Below are 27,419 nucleotides of genomic sequence, written 5' to 3'. Positions count from 1 at the left end.
ACTTTATTCTGTGACTCACTGTTTTTGGAAACAGTTTGGCCTTTATTTTGTTTTTAAGAATTTTTAGGTTGGATTGAAGCAGAGCTAAGTCCAATTTTCCTTAATACTATATTATACAATATTACTGTCCAATACTGAGTCAAGAGTCTTCTGAGTATTCTACCAACTTCTCCAAGAATCACAAGGCTTTCTAGTCTGTGTGGTGGGAACTGGTACTATATACTCAATTCTGTGTGGGTGAGTAGCACTGTGACCTCTAAACCACTCAGGTGATTCTCTTGGCCTTGGGTAATTTCTTAATATAGTAGCACTAATAAGTATTTCAGCTGAATACTCATCAGGGACATTTTGCAGAGCTTCAGAATTCTTTGTAGATTTTCCCTTTTATGACTCTTTCCCATGAACTCTAGACCTCTTGTTTCCCACAATTCTCAACTCCATCTCCTCAATTTGGAATTTTCTAGGCTGTATGGGCATGACAGCCTAGAATCCTTTCATAGTATTAAGCTGGTACAGTTAGGTGCCTCAACTTGTCTAGTGGTCATTGTTTTCTTTTACTTATAGTTTCCAGAATCTTGAATAGCATTGCTTTTTAAACAAATTATTTCATTAGTCTGGTCCTTAGTACTTAATTTTGTTGGGAACTAAAGTTCACTGATTGGTAAGGATATATTTTTGTCAAATAAATTTCAGGGAATTGCCTGAGCTTCATAGAGAACAGTGTGAGGAGCTTCTGTTATACATTTTTAGAAGTGGAAAAATGAAATTAAGGAGCTTCATGAGTGAAGGCATTAGTATTATACAGTGGTACTGGAAGTGAGATAATGCAAGAGGCAAGAAATTTAAGAAAGACTTTTCTATTAAGACTTGTAAGATACAAATGTGTCAAACTCTATGCATATATGACAGTGAATAAAAAGACTAAATCTCTTTTTTCATTAAACTTCATCCCAGTGTGCATGAGATCAAGTTTTGAGTATCTATTATTTTTGTATTCATTAATTGAGATGTTTTATTTAATTAGGGTAGACAATGTAATACAAAAATACACAACATGTGATACATGTTACCTCATAGCCTTAAACTTCGTTATAGCACTTGTTACATTATAATTGACAATTTATTCATCTCTTTCTCTAACCAGCCTGTGAACTTCTCTATATCAGGACTAGGGTTTCTTATTTCGTCTTTTAACTCCATTGTCTACCACAATGCAGTGGACACAGCAGATATTAGTGAGTGAATACACGAATGGATGAATGGAAGAATGAATGGTGCAACTTTTCTGTACCACAGTTGATTGTCAAGGGAGTTATTTTGAATAAATTGGCCTTCTGCCCACTGCCCTATCACCCATCAGTCAAAATGGCTAACACATTTATTCTCAAGCACAACTGAGGTTGGTATGTAATAATAGGTTAAGTGTTCAGTACATGTTTTCTAAAGTTTTAATACTAAACTTCTATGACAGCTTCAAGCTTTTTGCCTTTAAATTTAAATGAGGAGCAGTACTTCTTAAATTCAAAGAAGTGAGAAGCTAATTACGTATCCACTTGAGTGTTACTCAGTACTTACTTCACAATATGACAAAGGCAGTTCTGTGATCTTTTATGTAAGAGAGAAAAAAATGAGGCTACAGAGAATTGTGGCCCATGTCCATGGCAGCAGGATCTTTTTGTCTCTAGGATCTAGAACAACGCCTAGAAATGAATGAAGAGACGAACACCACCTCATCCTTCTCAAGGCTAATTCACCATCAGCAAAATGACTCAGTGCATAGCTGAAAAAAAGAAGCAAGTGACCTCATTTTTGATAATATCAATCTGTGATAAGGATGCTATTATTATAGTTTATGAAGAGAATTCTAATTTATCAAAGGGTTTCTTCTAAAGCTGCCTCTTCGAAAAAGCAGAGATTTTCTAATCAAATGGGTGAGCAGATTGCATTTTAGAATATCTGTGGAATATAAGGCTTCAGATCAAGCCAAGCTATTCAAGCCATGATTCAATATCCTGAATTCCAATCAGGTTTGTAAAATGAGACGTCAGATTGAAAACCTCTGTCATTCTTAACTTGCTTCTCAGAAGATCCTTCTATGTAATCAGCAGAATAGTACAAGGGCATACAGGAGAAGAAAAACAAGCCACACACAAACAGAATGTGGTAAAGTTAGGCATAAGTTACAGGGCTTTAAGTCTATTTTGTAATTAAAAATTTGGTCAAACATTTGTTAAGATATCAAATATAATTATGAAAAGGTGAAATATCAGAAAAGAATTCACTGAAAATGCCCAAATCAGACTTGTTGAATTATTTATTTCCAGACTTTGCTTATCTTGCATACGAAAAAAAAAAAAAAGCTGAGTGGGAAGAAAAGCAGATTAGTAGATTACCATGCAAGCATTGTCAATTAGTTTGCAACTGCTGATAAAAGCAAAAAAAAAAATGTGTACTAGAGCTGTGAGATATTTCATGAGACTGCTCAGTGTCTTTTCCTGGTATTAATTGTAAATGCAAAAATTGACATTCAGTAAGATTTGCTAGTTATTTCTTTCCACATAAATCCCTCATAATCTTTCTTTAGCTAAGTTAATCATGTCTGTTCAGGTTGTGTGCAATTGATTTAATTTTTCAAAGAATCTTGGTCTCAAAAAAATCACTTTGATCTGTAATATTCATATTTCTGAACGAATGCTTTCAAGTTTTATCTGATTTATCTCCTGTTGAGTCAAATTCGTTGTTTTATTCTTTTGTATAAGGACACATTTTTGAGTGTCCTAATAGCTCAGCTGGTAAAGAATCCAACTGCAGTGCAGGAGACCCTGGTTCGATTCCTGGGTTGGGAAGATCCCCTGGAGAAGGGATAGGCTACCCACTCCAGTATTCTTGGGCTTCCCTGGTGGTTCAGACAATAAAGAATCCACCTGCAATGTGGGAGACCTAGGTTTGATCCCTGGGTTGGGAAGATCCCCTGGAGGAGGGCATGGCAACCCACACCAGTATTCTTGCCTGGAGAATCCCCATGGCCAGAGGAGCCTGGTGGGCTACAGTCCCTTGGGTCGCAAAGAGTTGGACATCACTGAGCGACTAAGCACAGCAATTTATTGTTTTTTGTATTCATTAGAGATGTTTTACTTAATTAGGAATTTCTTTTAACAACTGGATTTAGAAAGGTTCCAACTGCACTGAAAGTAAATTTTAATTTATCTTAGGATTCATCTTAGATAGAAGCATTGTGCAACTCTTCTCTGTGTCTTGGACCTTTACTCAGCCATGAGAAAAAGCCAGGCTAGACTGCTGGAAGGTAAGAGGCATGAAATGGAGATAAGTCATTTTAGCTGAGGCCCATTCTAAATCAGGTAAGATCAGAAAAACTATCCTTCTGAACCCAGTTAAAACTGCTGAATTGAAGAATTGTGAGCTAAATAAATGGCCATTGTTTTAAGCTTTTAGATCTTGAGGGGTGGTTGTTTAATACAAAAATAGCTATTTGATATCTTGCAACTAAAGATGAGGGACAGATGTCAAGTGATGAATATTTGCTTATTTGCTACTCTAAGCCAACTACTAGCACTCGGCTAATACCATAAAACACATTATCAAAGAGTTTTAAACATGATATAAACTTTAAAGATATCTTGATAGAAGCTTCTTAGTTTACCAACGAAGAAATTGAGACTCCAAGAGATTGATTTGTAAAAGGTCATATAGGTAACTGTAGTGCTAGATTTTAAGAATGCTAGGAGAATAATAAAAAAGATAGATGACAAATGCATATCAATTTTGGAAGCAAAGTGCTCAGGAACTTCTTTAGAAAGAGAAGAGAATGTGACCATGGAAAGCTTAGGAAAGGAGTTCTGCATGACTGAGATATTTTCCGTCATTACCGGTAGACATGTGTCTCTCAAATCTTGTCATCCAAATAGTCTGAATCATGGATGAGAATGAACTCACCCTCAAGGGTTTTGTGGGTGTAACCAGAGGCTACTGACTTGGAGGATCAAATTTCCTTGAAGTCTGTAAAATACTTAGTATAGATTGTTTACATAAATAAGAATTTTTTATCTCCAAAATTTCATGACAAACTGACTCTGAAGAAAAATGAATCCTATTTGTCTTAAGTTTTGAATTATGCCCTGAACATAACCTTGAATCCTGTTGGAGAAGCCCATTAGATTAAAGTGGTCAAGCAAAAAAAAAAAACATATTCTATACACTTCTGATACAGGGTAAAAATTCACAAGGCCTCTGGTTGTCCCTTTGGGGTACCTCATTGTAAGTTCTCTATATTTTATCCCCCTATACATATTTATTGAGCACCTTATATGGCATCTGGTCCCATCACTTCATGGGAAATAGATGGGGAAACAGTGGAAACAGTGTCAGACTTTATTTTTTTGGGCTCCAAAATCACTGCTGATGGTGATTGCAGCCATGAAATTAAAAGACACTTACTCCTTGGAAGGAAGGTATTGACCAACCTAGATAGTATATTTAAAAGCAGAGACATTACTTTGCCAGCAAAGGTCCGTCTAGTCAAGGTTATGGTTTTTCCAGTGGTCATGTATGGATGTGAGAGTTGGACGATGAAGAAAGCTGAGCACCGCAGAATTGATGCTTTTGAACTGTGGTGTTGGAGAAGACTCTTGAGAGTCCCTTGGACTGCAAGGAGATCCAACCAGTCCATCCTAAGGGAGATCAGTCCTGGGTGTTCATTGGAAGGACTGATGTTGAAGCTGAAATTCCAATACTTTGGCCACTCATGCGAAGAGTTGACTCATTGGAAAAGACCCTAATGCTGGGAAGGATTGAGGGCAAGAGGAGAAGGGGGCGACAGAGGATGAGATGGTTGGATGGCATCACCAACTCGATGGACATGGGTTTGGGTAGACTCCGGGAGTTGGTGATGGACAGGGAGGCCTGGTGTGCTGCAATTCATGGGGTTGCAAAGAGTCAGACACGACTGAGCGACTTAACTGAACTGAACTTGTATGTTCCAGATACTGTTCAAGGTCTTGAAGATTTTTTAAAGCAAAGATATACTATCCCAATTGTGACTCAAACCAAAAACAATAGCTTCTTATAGCGTAACCACGGACGCAAGTGGTATCCCGACAGAAAGTGCAGAAGAAACAGCTCTAATGACCCAGATTCACTTTCAAAGGTAGTCAAAAGCAAGAAAGACTTAAACAAACCAACCCTGAAAACTGGCAGTGGTTGGTAAGATACCTGGGTGCAACCCACATTTCTGGCTTGTTATCTAAATACCCCTGGCTCCTACCCCACCTCTCTGACAGCTGGCCACTTGCAGATGCAGGTATGACAACCTGTATGCTCTGGCAGGAGGAAAACCAAACCTTCAGCACACAGAACCAGACAAACAAGAAAGCAAAGCTGTCTCTGGGAGGGAAAAGATCAATAATCAGTCTCTCAAAACCAAATTCACACGAGTAACAATCCAAATAACTAATTTTTACAAATGTTTTTCTCTTGTTAATCTAAATTTGGAAAAGACAAAAAGACTTTGACCACCCTGAAGATAGAAATCCAAGAGGCTGACTTTGGGAAGAATTTTTACTTTAGGCCACCTTTGTCAGGGGTCCTGGATTTCAGCTGCAGCATCCAGAGCAAGTGAGTGTCCTAGCTAGCCTATTCTTATTGCCAGAAGTCTAGGAGAGAAAAAAGTATTTTCCTTTACCCATTTTAACTTCCTTAGCTGGGGCCCTGATAATCTGGCCAAAGGCAGTTGTTGTTTTTATTGTTCAGTTGCTAAGTCGTGTCCGACTCTTTGTGACGTTATGGACTGTAGCATGCCAGACTTCCCTGTTCTTCCTTCACTATCTCCTGGAGTTTGCTTACATTCTTGTCCATTGAGTTAGTGATGCCATCCAACCATCTCATCCTCTGCTGCCCTTTTCTCCTTTTGCCTTCAATCTTTCCCAGCAGCAGGTTCTCTTCCGATGAGTCAGCTCTTTGCATCAGGTGGTCGAAGTATTGGAGCTGCTGCTTCAGCATCAGTCTTTTCAATGAATATTCAGGGTTGACTTCCTTTAGGATTGACTGGTTTGATCTCCTTGCAGTTCAAGGAACTCTCAAGAGTCTTCTCCAGCACCACAATTCAAAGGCATCAATTGTTCAGTGCTCAGTCTTTTTTATGGCCCAACTCTCACATCTATACATAACTACTGGAAAAGCCATAGCTTTGATTCTAAGGACCTTTGTCAGCAAAGTGATATCTTTGCTTTTTAATACACTGTCTAGGTTTTTCATAGCTTTCCTTCCAAGGAGTAAGTGTCTTTTAATTTCATGGCTGTAGTTACTGTCTGCAGTGATTTTGGAGCCCAAGAAGATAAAATCTGTCTCTGCTTCTACTTTTTCCCATTCTATTTGCCTGAAGTGATGGGACCGGACCCCATAATCTTAGTTTTCTGAATGTTGAGTTTTAAGCCAGCTAGCATTCCATTAAGAGTATGATAAGGCAGAGGCAGATTAACAAATGAAAAACCAGAGGAGTTTATCAGCATGTACATTGTGCATATACATATGAGAGCACCTAAAGATGAGCAACCCAAAATGTGGTCAGAATTTGGGTTTTTTATACCATCTTAGACAAGGTAAAGGGATAAAAGGCTTCTGAGGAGACTAGTTATACAAAGGTAGCCAGAAAATGTATGATAAGCAAGAGTTGTTTAATAAGGTTTGTTAACAATTTTTTTTTGGTGCCTACCCATTGATAAGAGTTGAGTCCTCTTTCTGGTATAAGAAAAAAAGACATCTTTTCAAAAATTTCCTTTATCAGTGTAAGTAAGTAAGTGTTAGTTGCTCAGTCGTGCCTGACTCTTTGCGACCCCATGGACTGCAGCCCACTAGTCTCTTCTGTCCATGAGATTTTACAGGCAAGGGCACTGGAGTGGGTTGCCATTTCCTTCTCCAGGTGATCTTCCCAACCCAGGGATCGAACCTGGGTATCCTGCACTGCAGGCAGATTCTTTACCGACTCAGCTACAAGGGAAGCCCTTATCAAAGTAAGTTTCCTTTAAAAAGGATCCTGTGCCCTAGTTTAGAGCTTTTCCTCCACATTTTGGTTCTACTGGCCTTTAGCTCAAAGAAACATATTTTGGCATGGTTATTCTGTACCATTTAAGATAGAGTAGCAATGAAACCAAAACTCCTGCTCTCAAGGAGTATATTAAATTCCTGCTGTTAAACACCACACACTAACTGAAACAACAGAAACATTATCTTAAGTTTCTGGAGCTTAGAAGTCTAACTTGGTTTCACAGAATCACTTTTCTTCTGAAGCCTCTAGGAAAGAATGTTTCCTTGACATTTCCAGCTTTTAGAGGCCACCTATATTCATTGACTTGTGGCCTCTTCCTGTATCTTGAAGCCAGCAGCACAGCATCTTCTCTGTCTTCTGCTTCTATCATCACATCTCTCTCTGTCTCTGATCTTCCTATCTTCCTTTTATAAGGACTCTTGTGATTATATTGGGGCTACACAGATAATCCAGGATGATCTCTCTATCCAAAGATTATTTCAATCACATTTTCAAAGTATTTCTTTTTTTTAAATCATATAAGGTGTTATAAGTCACAGGTTTTGCCATTAGGACATAAACTTATTTGGGAGCCTGTTATTCAACTTCACACAAGGAAGTTACATTTTAGTCAAGTCCACCTTTATAGGATAAAGTATAAATTCTTGAATACATGTCAGATAAATTTTTATGATATCTGGGAAGGACAAAGATGGGGAAATATAAGAACTTGAGCTTATTCTCTCTCTTGAATACACTAAAAATAACATTGACAGCTGAACAACCATTGACCAAAATGACTGGAACCTACCACAAAAGATATTCTATATCTAAAGACAAAGAAGAAGTCACAAAGAAATAGTAGAAGGGGTAATTTTCATGATATAGTCAAATCCCATACTCACTCGTTTGATTATCCACAGATTGGAAAATAATTATATTGCAGAGTTTCTCCCACAGGAGTGAGAGTTCTGAGCTCCATGTTAGGCTCCCCAGCCTGGAGGTCTAGGACTGGAAGCAGAAGCCCCCAGAGCATTTGGCTCTGAAGGCTAGTAAGGTTTGAATGCAAGAGCCCCACAGGACTGGGGAAAACAGAGACTCCACACTTGGAGGGCACACACAAGGTTTCATGTGCACTGAGACCCATGGCAAAGCAGTGACTCCATAGGAGCCTGGGCTAGATCTAACCGTGGGTGTTGTAGTGTCTCCTGGAGAGGTAGGGGTTAGCTTTAGCTCATGGTTGGGGTGGACACTGGTGGCAGAACCCCCAGGGAATATTCACTGGCATGAGCTCTCCTGGAGGTTGCCATTTTGACACTGAGACCTGGCCTGACAATAGCCTGTAGGTTCCAGTGCTGGGATGCCTCAGGTGGAAACACAGCCCCATCCATTAACAGACAGGCTCCCTGAAGTCATCATGAGCCCACAATTGCTGCCTCTAAACACACCCTGTGACATAGCCCTGCCTACCAGAGACAAAATGCAGCTCCACCCACCAGTGGGCAGGCACCAGAAGCAAGAGGAACTACAATTTTACAGCCTGTGGAACAGATAGCACAAAGATAGGAAGCTAGAAAAAATGATGTGCCAGAGAAATACTTTCCAGATATAGGAACAAGATAAAACCCCAGAACAACTCAGTGAAGTGGAGATAGGCAATCTGCATGGAAAAGAATTCAGAGTAATGACAGTAAAGATGATCCAAGATCTTGGAAAAAGAATGGAGGCAGACTGACAAGATTATGAGAAATGTTTAACAAAGAGCTGAAGATTGAAAAAAACAAAAAGAGATGAACAATCAGTTCAGTTCAGTTCAGTTGCTCAGTCGTGTCCGACTCTTTGCGACCCCATGAATTGCAGCACGCCAGGCCTCCCTGTCCATCACCAACTCCTGGAGTCTACCCAAACCCATGTTCATCGAGTCGGTGATGCCATCCAACCATCTCATCCTCTGTCGTCCCCTTCTCCTCCCGCCCCCAATCCTACCCAGCATTAGGGTCTTTTCCAATGAGTCAACCCTTCGCATGAGGTGGCCAAAGTATTGGAGTTTCAGCTTCAACATCAGACCTTCCAATGAACACCCAGGATTGATCTCTTTTAGGATGGATTGATTGGATCTCCTTGCAGTCCAAGGGACTCTCAAGAGTCTTCTCCAACACCACAGCTCAAAAGCATCAATTCTGCGGCGCTCAGCTTTCTTCACCGTCCAACTCTCACATCCATACATGACCACTGGAAAAACCATAGCCTTGACTAGACAGACTTTTGTTGGCAAAGTAATGTCTCTGCTTTTAAATATGCTATCTAGGTTGGCCATAACCTTCCTTCCAAGGAGTAAGCGTCTTTTAATTTCATGGCTGCAATCACCATCAGCAGTGATTCTGGAGCCCAAAAAAATAAAGTCTGACACTGTTTCCACTGTTTCCCCATCTATTTCCCATGGGGTGATGGGACCAGATGCCATGATCTTAGTTTTCTGAACGTTGAGCTTTAAGCCAACTTTTTCACTCTCCTCCTTCACCTTCATCAAGAGGCTCTTTAGTTCTTCTTCACTCTCTGCCATAAGGGTGGTGTCATCCGCATATCTGAGGTTATTGATATTTCTCCCGGCAATCTTGATTCCAGCTTGTGTTTCTTCCAGCCCAGCGTTTCTCATGATGTACTCTGCATATAAGTTAAATAAGCTGGGTGACAATATACAGCCTTGACGTACTCCTTTTCCTATTTGGAACCAGTCTGTTGTTCCATGTCCAGTTCTAACTGTTGCTTCCTGACCTGCATACAGGTTTCTCAAGAGACAGGTCAGATGGTCTGGTATTCCCATCTCTTTAAGAATTTTCCACAGTTTCTTGTGATCCACGCAGTCAAAGGCTTTGGCATAGTCAATAAAGCAGAAATAGATGTTTTTCTGGAACTCTCTTGCTTTTTCGATGATCCAGCGGATATTGGCAATTTGATCTCTGGTTCCTCTGCCTTTTCTAAAACCAGCTTGAACATCTGGAAGTTCACGGTTCACGTATTGCTGAAGCCTGGCTTGGAGAATTTTGAGCATTACTTTACTAGCGTGTGAGATGAGTGCAATTGTGCGGTAGTTTGAACATTCTTTGGCATTGCCTTTCTTTGGGATTGGAACGAAAACTGACCTTTTCGAGTCCTGTGGCCACTGCTGAGTTTTCCAAATTTGCTGGCGTATCGAGTGCAGCACTTTCACAGCATCACCTTTGAGGATTTGAAATAGCTCAACTGGAATTCCATCACCTCCACTAGCTTTGTTCGTAGTGATGCTTTCCAAGGCCCACTTGACTTCACATTCCAGGATGTCTGGCTCTAGGTGAGTGATCATGCCATTGTGATTATCTGGAGATGAACAATACAATAAATGAAATGAAAAGTACACTAGAAGGAATCAATAACAGAATAAATGAGGCAGAAGAATGAATAAGTGAGCTGGAAGACAGATTGGTGGAAATCACTGCAGTGGAACAAAATAAAGGGAAAAACTAGTATGAAGTTTTTATGATGTTCTTCCCAGGAGTATCTCTAGTAACTCCCTGACTCAAATCCACAGCTCAGCAATCTTGACTTGCTCCTATTACCCCAAGGCAATGGCACCCCACTCCAGTACTCTTGCCTGGAAAATCCCATGGATAGAGGAGCTTGGTGGGCTGCAGTCCATGGGGTCGCTAGAGTTGGACACGACTGAGCGACTTCACTTCCACTTTTCACTTTCATGCATTGGAGAAGGAAATGGCAACCCACTCCAGTGTTCTTGCCTCGAGAATCCCAGGGACGGGTGAGCCTGGTGGGCTGCCGTCTATGGGGTCACACAGAGTCGGACATGACTGAAGCGACTTAGTAGCAGCAGCAGCAAGAACACATTTGCTATTTTTCATCCCCAATGATTTGCCTCTGGCTACACTACCCTAACCCTACCATACTCTGTCCCTACATCTATGAACCCTCTTCCTGGAAAAACACTCCTCTAAGGTATCACCTCATCTGAGAAATGGTGCCCCCCCATTTACTCCAAAAAGATCCTTTGTCTCTACTATGGGCTCCAAAATCACTGCAGACAGTGACTGTAGCCATGAAATTAAAAGACACTGGCTCCTTGGAGGGAAAGCTATGACAAACTGAGACAGTATACTAAAAAGCAGAGACACCAGTTTTCTGACAAAGGTCCATATAGTCAAAGCTGTGGTTTTCCAGTAGTCATGTATGGATGTGAGAGTTGGACCATAAAGAAGGCTACTAATGATGATCAAGTGTTAGTCGCTCAGTCGTGACTCTTTATGACCCCATGGACTGTAGTTCGCCAGGTGTCTTTGTCCACGGAATTCTCCAGGCAAGAATACTGGAGTGGGTAGCCATTCCCTTCTCCAGGGGATCCTCCTGACCCAGGGATTGAACCGGGGTCTCCTGCACTGCAGGCAGATACTTTATTGCCTGACCACCATGGAAATCCAAAGAAGACTGAGAGCCAAAGAACTGATGCTTTTGAATTGTGGTGCTGGAGAAGACTCTTGAGAATCCCTTGGACTCTAAGGAGATCAAATCAGTCAATCCTAAAGGAAATCAACTGTGAATATTCATTGGAAGGACTAATGCTAAAGCTGAAGCTCCAAAACTTTGGCTACCTGATGTGAAGAAACAACTCATTGGAAAAGACCTTGATGCTGGGAAAGATTGAAGGCAAAAGGAGAAGAGGGCATGCTATGAGATGGTTATATAGCATCACTGACTCAATGGACAGGAATTTGAGCAAACTCCAGGAGATAGTGGCGGAGTGAGGAACCTGGTGTGCTGCAGTCCATGGGGTCGCAGAGTCGGACACGACTTATCGACTGAATGATGACAACAATGGATTTGATCACACACTGTATTAGGACTGTCTATGTGATAGTAGTCTTGCTCCATTTGTTGAAGGTTTCTTGAGAGTAGGGACTGTATTATTCATTTTTTCTAGCCTCATCACTCACTCATAGTTGTTGGCACACAGTAAGAGCTTAAGTAATGTCAAATAAATGAGTATCACTGAAATTGTTTAAGTATAGTAATTATGAGAGGATAGAGGGAGGGAAAAATTAAAGAAGTTTTATCTTGAGTTGTTAAATAAGTTTAGTAAAGAGCAGCTTTCTCTGCTGAGCCTTAAGAAATGGAATAGCAGACAGGAAAGATGAGATGAGATGAGATATACATGACTCACAGGCAGTGAAGATAACAAGAGCCGGAGGCGCAGAAGCTTCAGGGCTGCTCCTCTCAGTTGGGGTGCTTTTGATGTGTGCCTGCTTTGATCCCTGCTGTGTAGCTATGGCCCAGGATGTTCTGGAATGAAGAAAAACTACTTACTGTCTTCTGTTTCCAAGATCCAGAGTGTGTTAGAAAAGAAGCACATGGGGAGGGTGCTGGTTTATCTGGTGGCAAAATAAAATCATTTCCCAAAGGTAAATAGTCTCTCCCAATGTTTGAGAGCTGATGCTAAAGAAAAGAGGATGCAGAGAGGGGACACTCCTGTGTGCAGAAGAGAAAAGCTGAATGCAACATAAAAGCAGAGACAAAAAAAAAAAAAAGAAAAAAAAAAAAGCAGAGACAAGATAAAATAGAAAAATGCAAAAGGGCAGCTACACACAGGTGAAGTCAGATAAGCTGTATAATTAGTAAAGGACACAGTGGGCCATGCATGGCAGGATTTTGCTAGCCTCTTGGACAACACATAGGAATATAGTTAGTGACATTCCAGCACCTTATACCAAGGAAAAGGACAACACAGCTAACAGATCATGATGGGGGCAGAGGGAGAAATACACTGCTACTTCTCTGTGTATGGGGGGGCCAAGTAGAACTCCCATTTGTGTACCTTATTTTTAACAGCATAACTTCTATTATAAATTATGCCCAAGTAAAATCATCCTAAGTAAAAGCTGGCTTAAAACTCAACATTCAAAAAACTAAGATCATGGCATCTGGTCCCATCACTTCAGGCAAATAGAAGGAGAATAAGTAGAAGCAGTGACATATTTTATTTTCTTAGGCTCCAAAATCACTGCAGATGGTAACTGCAGCCATGAAATTAAAAGACACTTACTCCTTGAAAGGAAAGCTATGACAAACCTAGACAGTGTATTAAAAAGCAGAGACATTTCTTTGATGACAAAGTTCATTATAGTCAAAGCTATGGTTTTTCCAGTAGTCATGGATGGATGTGAGAGGCGGACCATAAAGAAGGCTGAGCACTGAAGAATTGATACTTTGGAGCTGTGGTGTTGGAGAAGATTCTTGAGAGTCCCTTGGACTGCAAGGAGGTCAAACCAGTCAATACTAAAAGAAATCAACTCTGAATATTCACTGGTAGGACTGCTGCTGAAGCTGAAGCTCCCATACTTTGGCCACCAGATGTGAAGAGCTGATTCATTGGAAAAGACTCTGATGCTGGGCAAGATTGAAGGCAGGAGAAGAAGGGGATGACAGAGGACTAGATGGTTGGATGGCATCCCCAACTCAATGGACATGAGTTTGAGCAAGCTCCGGGAGATGGTGAAGGACAGGGAAGCCTGGAGTGCTGCAGTCCATGGGGTCACAAAGAATCAGACACTACTGAACAACCATAACAACAACAAATCATCCTTATTAAATTTGAGATATGGATTCAGTTATTCTCAAAACTACTTTTTTGAAATAGAGTTTTCATTCAGAAATTTTCTAAATTTGTATAATAGTCAGATCCTCTTGACCATCTCAGACTAACCTAGTGTAAATGTTCAACAAATTTAATCTCCCCAGGTTGGTAAAGAGAGAAAGGAGATACTATGAACTCTCAAAGAAAAGGAGAAAAAGGGTCCAGGTGGAACAAGCTTTGGAGAGTTATTGTTAGAAGAAAAATCAAGTACTATGATGCCACAGATATTAAACGAGTTTAGGGGTAAAAATCTGGGGCTGTACCTAGCAAATTTCTGATGGACTTGATTCAAAAAGGAAGCACTTCCAGAATATGCAGTATTTTAAGGTTAATTGCTCCATCCCCACATCTGGGTAGTGGATGAAATATATGTGGAGGTCAAAGTCATTATAGTTCTTCTGCTACTGTTGCTGTTTAGTCACTAAGTTGTGTCTGACTCTTTGTGACTCCATGGGCTGTAGCCCACTAGGCTCCTCTTTCTATGGGATTTCCCAGGCAAGAATACTGGAGTGGGTTGCCATTTCCTTCTCCAGGGGATTTTCCTGACTCAGGGATTGAACCCATGTTTCCTGCTTGGCAGGCAGAATCTTTACCACTGAGCCACATGGGAAACCGTAGTTCTTCTACAAAGGCCTAAATCATGTGATTTAACATACCCCAAAGCAGAGACTTTATTTTATTCACCTATAGAAGAGTTTCTGCACATTGTGGATACTCAACAAACAGTTGATGGAACAAGAGTGTGTAGAGAAGCTGAAGCACTGAATCTATTAAATTTGTGCTTGTGAATGGGGATAATAACTGGGAAGAAAATCATGATTTTTCAAAGACCCGTTGAGCCTCTGAGGCTTGGGCTTCTGTGATTTAGTCCTAGGAGAGAATTAATATTAATAGTTACATTGTTTTGAGTTCCATGAATACCAGATATTGAGCTAGAGAACTTAGATACATTGTTGCTAATCCTCAGAATAACCTTCCAAGTTACATATTATCTGTTTTATAGATGTGTATATAGGCTGTGAAAAAGTTAAACAACGTTCCCAAAGTTACATAGCCATTAAATGGCAAAGCAGTAACTCAAATCCATATGACTGCTAAATCAATGTATTTTACTTTTATAAGCATATCTTTAATATTGTATATATTTTGAAAAATTTTATTCCTTGTAGTAAAATTAGTGTATGTTCATTAGAATAAATTTGGAAAATAGAGGAAAGGTGCTGGGGGACAAAGCTAGCCATGATACCTCCACTCTTGTGTAAACATATGGCAATATAATATTTCTATAAAGTCACTGCAAACACTGAAATAGCAATCCCGAACCTTTGCTCCTAGGGGAATTATAGAGTTAGGTTCCTTCAAGCCTTTGGCCCTAATGTTTTCATGAACTGACTAACCTGTAACCTTGTTTTATGTATGTTTATGTTTAAAAATGCATTACTTAATTGTTTTGTTGATTCATTAACATTTAACTGATAGCCAACAGTACTATAACTCGTGCCTGAATGGAGTTTACCTAACACATTCATTTGCTCATCAGGTACATCACCACCTTGTTATTCTTAGGAACAAAAGGCAGCACTTCAGCACTATACTTGTGGTTCATTTTAAACAGTGAAGTCACCTATGAAAAGCCCCAAAATAAAAACATGGCACTGTATAACTGTAAAAAGGACACTTATTTACAGCATGAGAGCTGAAACAAGAAGGTAGAGCCTTATCTTGCTCAACCTCAGCTGGAAACACGCATGTCAGGTGATTCAGATATGGTGTTATTCTGGGCATGTCCATCAATGACCATGGAAATCATAGTCGACTATGTAGTCACAGAGCTAGCAACCGAATAATCATGTCAGCCTCTGCTTTCTAAGAGGACAGATCTTAGGCAGTTTATTCCATTCTTACCAATTTTGAAGAAAGCTGTCTACAGATTCCCTTGAAAGTATACATTATGATTTTAGAGAAAATTTACTCTTAATCTGAATTGCTCAGGTAAGACTTCTGTTCTCTGTCTTATTTAGAAGCAAAGATTTATAGAGGTGGGGGTGAAGTGAAGGAATCACCATTCACTTTAATAAAAGGATAATCTCAGATATTTTCCTTTTCCAAATATTTATATTTATTAGCATTCTATTTTGGAAAAAGTAATGTTGGACATGATAGAAATTAAAACAGTTTTAGGGGTACACACATTAAAAAAATAAGACTCATTTATACTCCCCAAATTCAGCAATCACTGTTTATCATTTCTTATAAATATATTATAGAAATACTCTATGCAGCTACCAACATATATATCTACATTTAAATTTTATAAAAGACATAAAAATGAAAAGATATACAGGATAGGATAAATATCCAAAATTCTACTTTATCCAAAAAGGCAATGATATATTTTAGAGCTCTTAAAGGCACTAGGTACAAAGACAGTAAATGGTCTTGAGATTTTTGTTTTAGTTTTAAGGGAAAAGGAACTATTATCAATTGATAGCATATTGTATGCACACTTGTGCTAGGCACTTTATACATTTTATGTATTTTGAGCTCTCAAAGATGTCAGGAAGGAAGTATTATTCCCATTTTATAAATTAAAAATACTGCATTTCAGAGAAGTTAATTAATTTCTTTAATGTCACACAGCTGATAATATATACACAATTAGAACCCACTTCCAGAGCGTTATTCCAATATCTATGCTCATTTCATATATATAGTCTAGATCTTACACATTATGCTTAACATTTGAATTATTAATATGGAAATGGCAGTTGATATTAGCTCAGTGGTTTAAAAATCTCTAATGAGGATCTGTACCTATAAGTTCATCCTTCTTCGGTCTGTGATTAATGCCACTTTGTACTTGACATTACAAAACCATAAATATTCAGTAGAGTCAAATCTCTTAGAGAACACCAGACACTATGAAGAATGGCATCACAGACCTGCAGATGGCACTGCTGCCCACAAGTCATCCAAATCTAACTTACTAATAGGTTTCTTAAAAATGCATTCACTTTACAAATTATGTAACACTGATTCCGAAAGTTAAACTTCCATTGTCTGTGATTTTTAAACTATGTAATTCTTCCAATTTATGATTTGATTTTGAAATTTAATTTTCTGTTTAATGACCAATAAGTGCTTAATAGCAACACTTAATAGCACTACAGCCTAGCAATAGGTGAAATATAAACCTGAGTGGAGGGGACACACAATGTTAAGATGGGGAAAAGAAAGACGTTGGACTCTTCACTTGAACATAAAGTAATGCCTGGCGAGTTAGATCACTGAATTGTAAGAAGACAGGTAGAAACTGCAAAAATCTAAAGATGGATGCAGTCTTTAGAATTTCCAAGATATAAATCAGAAAGCTGACAAAAAACCCCTAAATACAAAAGTCTGAGACATTGTACATAATGAATAAGAATGCAGGTCCTTTCACTGTATTTTTAGCTTCATCATGAACTTTTAAGAAAATCTCAGTCAATTATATAAGCCTGAGAAGACAAAAAGAGAGCTACTTTCTTCTGAGTTGTTGAGAGATAGGATACTCCACGATTTCATAGGGCTTTATCTGATTGTTAAGATTACAGGCAATTTAAACTTTTTCAATTCCAAACCATCTATTAATATGATAGACATTGCTTTTTAATAAATCAACAAACAATAAAGCAAATAATATCCCCAAACATCAATTCTCATAACCTCTCTCATATTAATTCAATCCCTTTTCTAGTTTGTTTGTTTTAATGCTAGGGATTCCTTGCAGTGGATATGAGGTGTTCCCCATAGAACCCCTTCTGTGCTGTCATTCACTTCTTACCAGTCAGGGATAATGGCTGCAGTCCTCTTTAGGAACCATGCTTGACTGGAGGAAACTGCTTCACCCAGGGTTGCACTTCCCCCCAAATCAACCCATATTTAGAGACTGGTTTACAGGAAGGTACCTCCCCTGGTGGCTCAGATGGTTAATCTTCCTGCAATGCAGGAGACCCAGGTTCAATCCCTGGGTCAGGAAGATCCCCTGGAGAAGGCAATGGTAGCCCAATCCAGTATTCTTGCCTGCAGAATCCCATGGACAGGGGAGCCTGGTGGGCTACAGTCCATGGGGTCACAAAGAGTCAGACATGACTGAGTGACTAACACTTTCCCTTAGATGAAGGTACAAAGGCTCAGTTCCTTTTTTCAATTTGGGACAATTCTGAAGGCCCATCCCAGCTCCAAAGCCTGTTCATGGGATCAGTTGAGGCCTCTGTTACAATTCTGTTGCAGTTCAGCCTTTTCTTTTGCCCCATCCTTCCCACTCCCCATCACTTTTTCAAGTATTGCTAAGTGTTGTTCAGTTGTTAAGTCGTGTTTGATGTTTCGTGACCCTACGGACTGCAGCATGCCAAGTTTCCCTGTTCTTCACTGTCTTCCAGAGTTTGTTCAAATTCATGTCTGTTGAGTCGGGGATGACATCTAACCATCTCATCCTCTGCTGCTCCTTTCTCTTTTTGCCTTCAGTCTTTCCCAGTATCAGGGTCTTTTCCATTGAGTCAGCTAAATGTACTACTCAGTAATCTCCAACACACAAATATTTGTCTCAGTACTGTAATATGGGTAACATGACCTAAGGCAGAACTAAGACTAGTCCAACGAAGCTGACTAAACTAGGATTTTGGATCTGATCAATCAATGGCTAGCTTGTAATGAAGAGACTATTACTGGTGGTTGGTAGCATACTGATAGCTCTTGTAAAAATTTTTACTGGTGGTGAATTTACACCAATTCTCAACCAAGAAAACAAATCTAAAACAGTATCACTTAATTGTCTTTTCATTTACAGTTTTTAAAAATAAGTCTATAATTCTTATTTTTGTTCCTTTGTATAAATTGTTTTTCTCTGAATGCTTATAAGATTTTCCTTTTTATCATTAGTTTTCAGCAACTCGATTACATGTGCCTTGGTGCAGATTTGTTTTTCTTTTGCTCTGTTACTTGAACTTCTATGGATTTATGGTTTTTGTCACATTTAGGAAAACTTCAGCCATTATTTTTGGCTAGTAACTTTTACGCCCTCCCTTTTTCTTCTTTCATTTCTAGGCTGTAATTCACACAATTTTCAGTTTCATATTTTCACATAGCTCACTGAAACTCTGTTCTTTTTGTTTCTTTCAGTTTTGCTTCCTTTGTACTTTATTTTGAAAGTGAAAGTGAAAGTCACTCAGTCGTGTCTGACTCTTTGTGACCGCATGGACTATACAGTCCATGGAATTCTCCAGGCCAGAATACTGGAGTGGGTAGCCTTTCCCTTCTCCAGGGGATCTTCACAATCCAAGGATTGAACCCAGGTCTCCCACATTGCAGGTGGATTCTTAACCAGCTGAGCCACAAGGGAAGCCCAAGAATACTGGAGTGGGTAGCCTATCCTTTCTCCAGAAATCAAACCAGTGTCTCCTGCATTGCAGGTGGATTCTTTACCAACTGAGCTATCAAGAAAGCCCAAAATCATACCTTCCCTTACCAGGAATCGAACCCAGGCTATGGCGGTGAAAGTGCTGAATCCTAGCCACTAGACCACCAGGGAACTTTATTTTGGGTAGTGGATATTGCTGTTTCCAAGTTCATGAATCTTTTCTTCTGCTGGGTCTAATTTGCTCTTAATTTTATTACATTTATTTTTCATTTTGGATATTATAGTTTTAATCTCTAGAATTATCTTTGAATCTTTTTTGTATCTTCCATATCTAACAATATATTCCTGATTTTCTTTATATCCTAGAAAATATTTATAATACCTATAATAACTGTTAAAGTGCCTGTTAATTTCATTATCTCTGTTATATCTAGGTACATTTCCATTGATCACTTTTACCTCTGACTATGGATTATATATTTTTCTGTTTCTTTGCATGTCTGATAATTTTTGATTGGATGCTGGACATTGTAATTTTTACATTGCTAAATGTGGATTTTGTTGTATTTCTTTAAAGCATTGTTCTGCCACACAGGAAGTTACTTGAAGAGCAATGTGAACATTTTGAGGCTTGTTTTTAAGATTTATAGTAGGGTGAATTCATAGCAGTTTTTATTCTAGTGCTCATGTGGCCCACTATTGAAGCACAACTCTTTTAAAGATGCTATCCAATGCCCCAAGTATTAGAGGTTCTCTATACTTTGACAGATGGAAATATGTATTCCCAGATCTGTGAGGTATTAAGATTGTTTGGTTTATCGCTTTTCAGTCCATTCTTTTCTTGCCCCCCACCCCCCCTTTTTAAGTACTCAACTGACTTACTTCACCCTGACTCATGCCCATTAGTACTCAACAAAACCTTTAGACCACTGCAGATCTCTGAAGATTTTTTTATAACTTTTTGTCTTCTGTATTTTTTAATAGCTTCCTCAGTCCTCCTCTGATCTCTAGCTCTTAATGCACTGAGACACTGAGCTTTATTTTGGCTGTCCCTCCCTGCACTGTGGCCTGGCAACTGCCTGTAGGCAGTAATCTGGAGACAATCATAGGGATTCTCCAGTGGCTCAGCTGGTAAAGAACTTGCCTACCAATGAAGAAGACACACGAGATACAGGTTTGATCCCTGGGCTGGGAAGATCCACTGGAGAAGGAAATGGCAACTCCCTCCAGTATTCTTGCCTGAAAAATTCCATGGACAGAGGTGGATGTGACTATGCACACATGCATAGGGCTTACCTCCTTTGTTTTCATTTTCTGAGGAATCAGTCTTTTATTACCTGTAGTTGGTATCTATTAACAGTTGCTTCATACATTGGACTGGCCAAAAAGCTTGTTTGGGCTTTTCATAAGAGGTTATGGAAAAACTTGAAAGAAATTTTTGGCCAACTCAATACTTGGTTTTCTAGTTGCTTATGGAAAGATAAGTTAGAGACCAATTAATGATACAAAAGTTGTTTTCATAATGAGCAGAAGTCAAAACTATTTTCAAATGTCTTATACATTCTGCATTTCCTCAGTACACATTCTGGGAGGTTTTCTGGAGACATCAAAAACAGCTATTCTGTATATTTTTTCCCCTAGTTCTTAGAAAATAATATTCTTAGTTAATACAAAAGCTAAGTTAATTCTGAGTTAATAAAAGATTCTATAGTATAAAGTATCCTATAGTATAAAATTGGTATACTTTATTGTATTTAGAACTGTTAATTTTATTCCAGTGAATTGACTTTATTTCCTTAAATTTAGAGTTTACTGTTAAAACCACAATCCTTCATTTCTCTTCTAGGAGTTTCAACAATAATACCACATGCATACACATATACACACATGTGCTTTACCTTCAAAATCAAAGGGAGATATATCTGTTGGAGAGGTAACAGGCTGCAGGGATATAAAATTCTGGAACTATTTTTAATTCTTCCAAACATGAGGTAAAAATATCACCACTGATAGAAGAGAACAGAAAATATATTGTGAGATATGAGGATAGAGATTTGGAAGGAAAGGAGTTTTAATCAGTAGAAATTTTATTAAATTCAATATAAGAGGAAAGGACATAGAAATTGAGCTTAGGCTTGCTAAGTTCAAGATTTAAATACTTTATATTGCCTCTTTTAATTATCCTTACAACTTGGTTAACTAGATGTTATTATTCATATTTTATGGATGAGGAAACTCAGAGTTTATACTTTCCAAGGACAGAAAGCTAGTCAGTAGGAAAATCTTTGTACTTTCCACTACTGAGTATAGATTAACTAGATAGTATATGAGAAGAGTGGATCACTAAATGACAGCAATTAGCAAAGGCTAGTGGGAATGCCTGTGGCGATAACTTCTGGCACCAGAAATAAAATTTCCTACGTGTTCCAACAGATTTGATAGACCATCTCATATCCTCTTCCTTGAATTTGCAACATCTTCCCCAAAATGCTTTACTTTCAAGGGCTGATTTTGATTCTTTTTTCCCAAGAAAGTAAAAGTATTAGAAGAAACTTTCTATAAGCATTTAACATCAAATCAACCCATCAATACTTGAAATTGAAGACCTTTTTTTTCCTGATACAATGGTATCTGTCCACACTCCAGTCAAAGGCTAAGCATTCTACTTGTGTAATGTATCCTGTATGCTTTCACATATTCAAGGATTGCTTCTGAAGACATTAATGTTTTCCTTTCTCATTAACTTTTTTCTTTATACTAGACCAAATATTTTCAACCAGTATGTACAATCAGAAGCTTTCTTTCATAACTAAAAATAGTTTAATAAGACACACACTACAAGTAAGTTTAACAAGAAATTGTTCACAATTTTGTTTTGGTTCCTTCCCTTCTGCTCAAAGAAATTGAGAGGACTATATTTTTTCCTACAATCTCTTCTAGTGTTTCTAGGTGTTTCTAGTATTAATTTCTAACATTTATAGAGTGCCTATTCTATGCTAGATACTGTGCTAAACACTTCTCTCATGCATTACTGTATTTAATGCTCACAACATCCTAACAGACATGTACTTTTATAACCTTTATCATACAGATAAGAGAAAACTGGGATTTAGAGAAGTTAAATAACTTGTCTGCGGTTACATAGTAAATAGCACAGTAGGATTCAAATCTGACTTCAGAGTTTACATTATTTAAGTGTTACATAATGTACTCTTTAACCTCAATTGAATGCACACTAACGGAGATGAAAGTTTACTATGTCTTTATAGCATTTATATACTTAATATCAATCAATAAATAGAAAATTAAATTGTTACAGAATAGTTTTTTATTGCAATAACATAATTGCAATAAATAGTTTTTATCGCAATAACCCAACATAATTCACACAAGTACACACCTTTAAACAAGAAGTGTTTGAGTCTATAAACACCTCGGGAAGAATTCTAATTTGGTTCAATATTTTTAGCTAAGTTTTCTGGGCAAAAGATATGTTATTTTCTGTTCCTATTTTTAATAAAAATATTAATCTCAATGGAACATTGTCATTTTACAGTATGACATTACACTGAGAAATCAAAACAGTCATTGAACAATAAGTATCTATTACATCCCAGTCAATATGTATGTTTTTACACTTACCAAATAGATATTAAATAATCTTCAGAAAAATTTGGAAGAAAAACTGCTTCAAGTTTGTACTGTTAGTCAAGCAGAAATTTGGAGAACCTTCTATTAAGCTGCCATATGACCCAGCAATCCCACTGCTGGGCATACACACTGAGGAAACCAGAATTGAAAGAGACATGTGTACCCCAATGTTCATCGCAGCACAGTTTATAATAGCCAGGACATGGAAGCACCCTAGATGTCCATCAGCAGACGAATGGATAAGGAAGCTGTGGTACATATACACAATGGAATATTACTCAGCCATTAAAAAGAATACATTTGAATCAGTTCTAATGAGGTGGATGAAACTGGAGCCCATTATACAGAGTGAAGTAAGCCAGAAAGAAAAACACCAATACAGTATACTAACACATATATATAGTATTTAATCAATCGGTAAAGATAACCCTGTATGCAAGACATTAAAAGAGACACAGATAAATAGAACAGTATTATGGACTCTATGGGAGAGGGCGAGGGTGGGATGATATGGGAGAATGGCACTGAAGCATGTAAATTATCATATGTGAAACGAATCGCCAGTCCAGGTTCGATGCACGATACAGGGTGCTCGGGGCTGGTGCACTGGGATGACCCAGAGGGATGGGATGGGGAGGGAGGTGGGAGGGGGGTTCTGGAAGGGGAACACATGTACACCCATGGCGGATTCATGTCAATGTATGGCAAAACCAATACAATATTGTAAAGTAAAAAAATAGATAAAAAAAAAAAGATGACAAGAACTTACACTTGGGATCTTCCATGATATAATAAAGCCAATGTGATACCAGTTTGACATTTTATTTATACAAAATATTTAGGGCACTGATTTTCAAAGTTGGCTGAATATTGGATTCACCTGGAGAGTTTAAAAATTACTGAGGCCTATATGCTATCCCTTAAAATTTTGATTTAATCAATATAAGGTAGGGCAGGAGCATTGTTTATTTTAAAACTCTCCTGGTGCTTCTAATATGCACCAATTTAAAAAACACTAGCTTAGAGAACTATTTCATCATTAAAAAGGCTAGTCTTCAGTAGGAATGAATCCTCATGACTTGATTTCAGGGGTTGTACTGTTATTTTAAGTATATAATAGGTATATTTTCCTTGATTAGAAAATATTTTAGGGGAAGAGGTTTTTTGTTTTATTCACCATTTTCTCTCCACATCTTGAAGAATGAAAAGCATATAGCAGTTGCTAAATAAATATCTTTCAAATGAATGTGTGATTGCCTTCTACTTCTTTCATATCTCTACCTTCTTGTAGATTCATGACAATTAGAATGCAAAAGATATTTACTGGAAAAAAATGAATGACTGAAGCAGTTGGGGTAAATGTTAAAGGCAAACCAAAGTCTTATATATACATATTTTAAAAACACATACCTATATAAATAGATCAAAAGTAGAAAAAGAATATATAAGAGTGCAATATTTAGTAGATGAAAATTAATTCATCAAGTTTCCAAATATTCTTCACATTCTTAAACTTAGAAACAAAAGTAATTATAAACAACTAAAACGACTAGTTCTTTAAGTAACATCCATAAGCATGTGCAGATAAGTATTTTTTTTTTAAACAGAATTACAGCTTAATCTTGATGAGAAAATGTCAGTTTTCAAAATTCAAGTAAGTACAGTTTTAGCACACATTATGATAACTTTTCCAGATAGCTGTATAAAAAATAAAAGATCATTCCTGGTTAAAATACCTGGTATCACCTATTGTTATTTGCTCTCAGTTAAGATCTACTAGTTTCTTAGCAGCTTCACATTGATAAAAACTATTTGGCACCTCCTTATATAATGTTTTATTGAAAAAAAAAACCTTATTAATAAATAGACTTCTTTTTTAACACCTGAATTATTACATATGGCTTCACTTACCAAAGTTCTAGAAGTATTACATAATTTTCAATTCAATTAGTATCTTAAACTACGAAACTTTGGTTTTCTTAAAAATAGCATTGGTTGCTTGATTGTAGGTTTGTCACCGAAAAGTGCTGCTTCACTTTCAGAGGTTGGAAATCTTTTCTGATATATTAAGGGATATTCCTTCTGAAACTTAAAAATGGGGTGAAGAATTAGAGGATATTTAACATCAGCTGAAGCCACTGGTCAATATTTTATAAGGATTCAGTGCTTTTCTCAAACATGTATTTGATGAATATCCTTTTACTTTATCCTTGCTTCTCCCTCCACTTTCTCATATGAAAGGTATCTTGTAATATTTCTTGGAGCCTAGTTAGCATTAATTCTCTAGGATTCTCTTCTGGTATTAATTCTCCTAAATTCCAGAAGTTCTTTCTTCTCATTGGTAACACCATGAAGGTCATTGGGATCTAGTTAGTATATTTCATATTTCTTCGAGTTTCTCAGATCTGGAATTGGACATGCCAGAATCATGTGGCTACAGTGCTTTGATATAGAGCTAAAGATTCTAAATGGCAATGATGAGTCACTAAAATGTACATATTATAATCTAAAGTTTATAATTATTTTCCCAAGGTAATCCATGCTATAAATACAAAATACTCGACATAAAGGAGAGTATATGCTATTATTGTTATTATTAGTTTCAGGACAGAGTAAAACTAAGCAGGTAGAAATACATAGGTTATATATATATGATATCTAAAATTCAAAATATTAAAATAAGAAATTAGATTCTAAATGCTATTAAATAACAAACAGCAATAGCATATTAGAAAATATTTATGATTAGGAAATTATTCATTTTCTTACCTGTTTTAGTTTTCTCCTTTTCTCCTTTAGAGGCAAACTCTTATTTTTAATAATATTCTCTAAAAGTTCTGCAATTGCAGCTTGAGAGGTAGAAACTTTCTGTTCATCAAACTCCTGAGCACTGATCTGCTTACAGTATGAATATGTTGGCAAAGGAGCAATCACTCCATCTCCAGGATTTTTAATCTGTAAAGAACAAAATGATACAGTCAAATCTATTAATTCATGTCATGTTCCTATTCGGTAAATAATTCTTTCAATGGAATTTTGTTCATATTATTTTGCCACCAAACATTCAACACTTAAAACTGTATTATGCAGCAGAGAAGCAATAAGTCAGTAGGGTCTCATTCCCAGTCCTACAACCTACTACAGCTTTATAACCATCAGCATATTTAAACTTGTCTTGATTTGTCTCATCCATAAAATGGGGATGTATATAAGATATTAATAATGTAAAATCATCATTAGTACCATTAACCATGGATTTTATCCTTTTAAATATGAAACAGTAACAATCAACATGATATTTTAATTCATCTTAAAACACTAATGTTTTGAAATAGTAATAGTGAAAGTGTTCATCTACAATTTTTGAGGTGTAAGAATATGGGCAGGGCCTCTAACATCTGTAGACAAGAGAAAGAAATTGTAGGGGATAGTTATAATTATGGTAAGTCATGGCAAAATTAGAATGGTATGCATAGGAATAAACATGAATATATATGCTGGGCAAATCAAAGACTGAATAGAACAGATGAGTTGTTTTTGGCTGCTTAGATTCCTTCTCTCCTTCCCATTCTACCCAACTATCCTTACTTTTTTTTGAATAACTGATTATTCTCTAATCTATGTAGAGTCACTCAGAGTATGGCCCTCTCTCCAACTCACTCACCCTCAACCACTTGAAAAATGTGCATTTAACCTAGATTGGGCCAATATGAGTCCATATCAATAACTTTTCAAATCAAAGGAGAAGGAATGGTTCTTTTCCCCCATGAAATGCAAAGAACTTTAATGGACCATAGGGCTTCCCTCATAGCTCAGCTGGTAAAGAATCTGCCTGCAATGCAGAAGACCCCAGTTCGATCCCTGGGTCAGGAAGATCCATTGGAGAAGGGATAGGCTACCCACTCCAGTATTCTTGGGCTTCCCTGTGGCTTAGCTGGTAAAGAATCCGCCTGCAATGGGGGAGACCTGGGTTCGATCCTTGGATTGGGAAGATCCCCTGGAGAAGGGAAAGGCTACCCACTCCAGTATTCTGGCCTGGAGAATTCCATGGACTGTACAGTCCATGGGGTCACAGAGAGTCAGACACGACTGAGTTACTTTCACTTTAATCAACCATACCCCATCATGTGAAGGAGCCAGTTTTCAACTATAGGACTGAAATGGAAATAAGGGATGAAAGGATGCAAAAGAGTCCTCTGGCTATTAGAATCTCCATATTCTGTCTATATTCCTGACTTTTGGAGGTTATTTAGGTGAGCTGAAATAGTCTCCCTTTTTGATAAGGCTAGTTTGAGATGAGTTTGCTACTTGCAATAGACTAATGCAAAGAATTTTAAGACTTACAATACATACATGGCCCTTTCTTAAGTAGTCAAGATGTTTCTCTACTGCAGCCTGTAGGTAAGAAGGCACTTGAAGAATGTCCTGTTGATGATCCATCAAGAAAGAAACTAATCTTGCAGCAAGAAGCTCATCAAGATCTACTTCTTCAGCACAGCGTAATACACTCCGAGAAAAAGTGTGTATCATCTAGAAACATAATAAAAGATGTGAATTTAAAAGCTTAAGGTTTTATATAAATTAGAGTATCAGTAAATTCTAGGTAGCATTATGCTAACAGATTGAGATAAAGTGATAAGCCAACTTCAACTTAA

The 27,419-nt window shown here is 37.8% G+C and overlaps 2 protein-coding genes and 1 long non-coding RNA gene across 15 annotated transcripts in view; 1 reads left to right on the top strand and 2 right to left on the bottom strand.

Moving 5' to 3' along the window:
• RPE65 (retinoid isomerohydrolase RPE65) overlaps positions 1-10,396 on the bottom strand; it is a 40,309-nt gene extending 29,913 nt beyond the window's left edge. The window contains exons 1-2 of the mRNA XM_081490698.1: positions 10,183-10,396; positions 1,576-1,780 (exon numbers count right to left, since the gene is read on the bottom strand). The gene's annotated coding sequence lies outside the window, so the exon portion shown is untranslated. The remainder of the gene's footprint in view (positions 1-1,575; positions 1,781-10,182) is intronic.
• Positions 1,593-27,419, bottom strand: part of DEPDC1 (DEP domain containing 1) — a 43,184-nt gene continuing 17,357 nt past the window's right edge. For 3 of the 13 annotated variants that reach the window (XM_081490693.1, XM_081490689.1, XM_081490690.1), the window contains exons 10-12: positions 27,109-27,294; positions 25,534-25,719; positions 24,576-24,852 (exon numbers count right to left, since the gene is read on the bottom strand). In XM_081490693.1, coding sequence (XP_081346819.1) covers positions 24,712-24,852; positions 25,534-25,719; positions 27,109-27,294 — 513 coding nt within the window. In that variant the 3' untranslated portion in view covers positions 24,576-24,711. Of the gene's footprint in view, positions 1,781-10,182; positions 10,397-12,245; positions 12,365-20,857; positions 21,120-22,755; positions 23,013-24,575; positions 24,853-25,533; positions 25,720-27,108; positions 27,295-27,419 lie in introns of those variants that run through there. The other 10 variants (XM_081490686.1, XM_081490694.1, XM_081490691.1 and 7 more) reach the window with 8 other exon arrangements.
• Positions 1,636-27,285, top strand: LOC145506341 (uncharacterized). The gene is made up of 3 exons (XR_014053780.1): positions 1,636-1,797; positions 3,213-3,304; positions 27,159-27,285. It is a non-coding gene; the product is annotated as an uncharacterized LOC145506341 (long non-coding RNA).

Source organism: Giraffa tippelskirchi, chromosome 5 (assembly GCF_054371585.1).
Source record: "Giraffa tippelskirchi isolate mGirTip1 chromosome 5, T2T-mGirTip1v1.2.pri, whole genome shotgun sequence".
Taxonomy (NCBI): Eukaryota; Metazoa; Chordata; class Mammalia; order Artiodactyla; family Giraffidae; genus Giraffa; species Giraffa tippelskirchi.
Note: the sequence above shows the minus strand (reverse complement) of the source record. Positions and strands in the feature narration are given on the sequence as shown.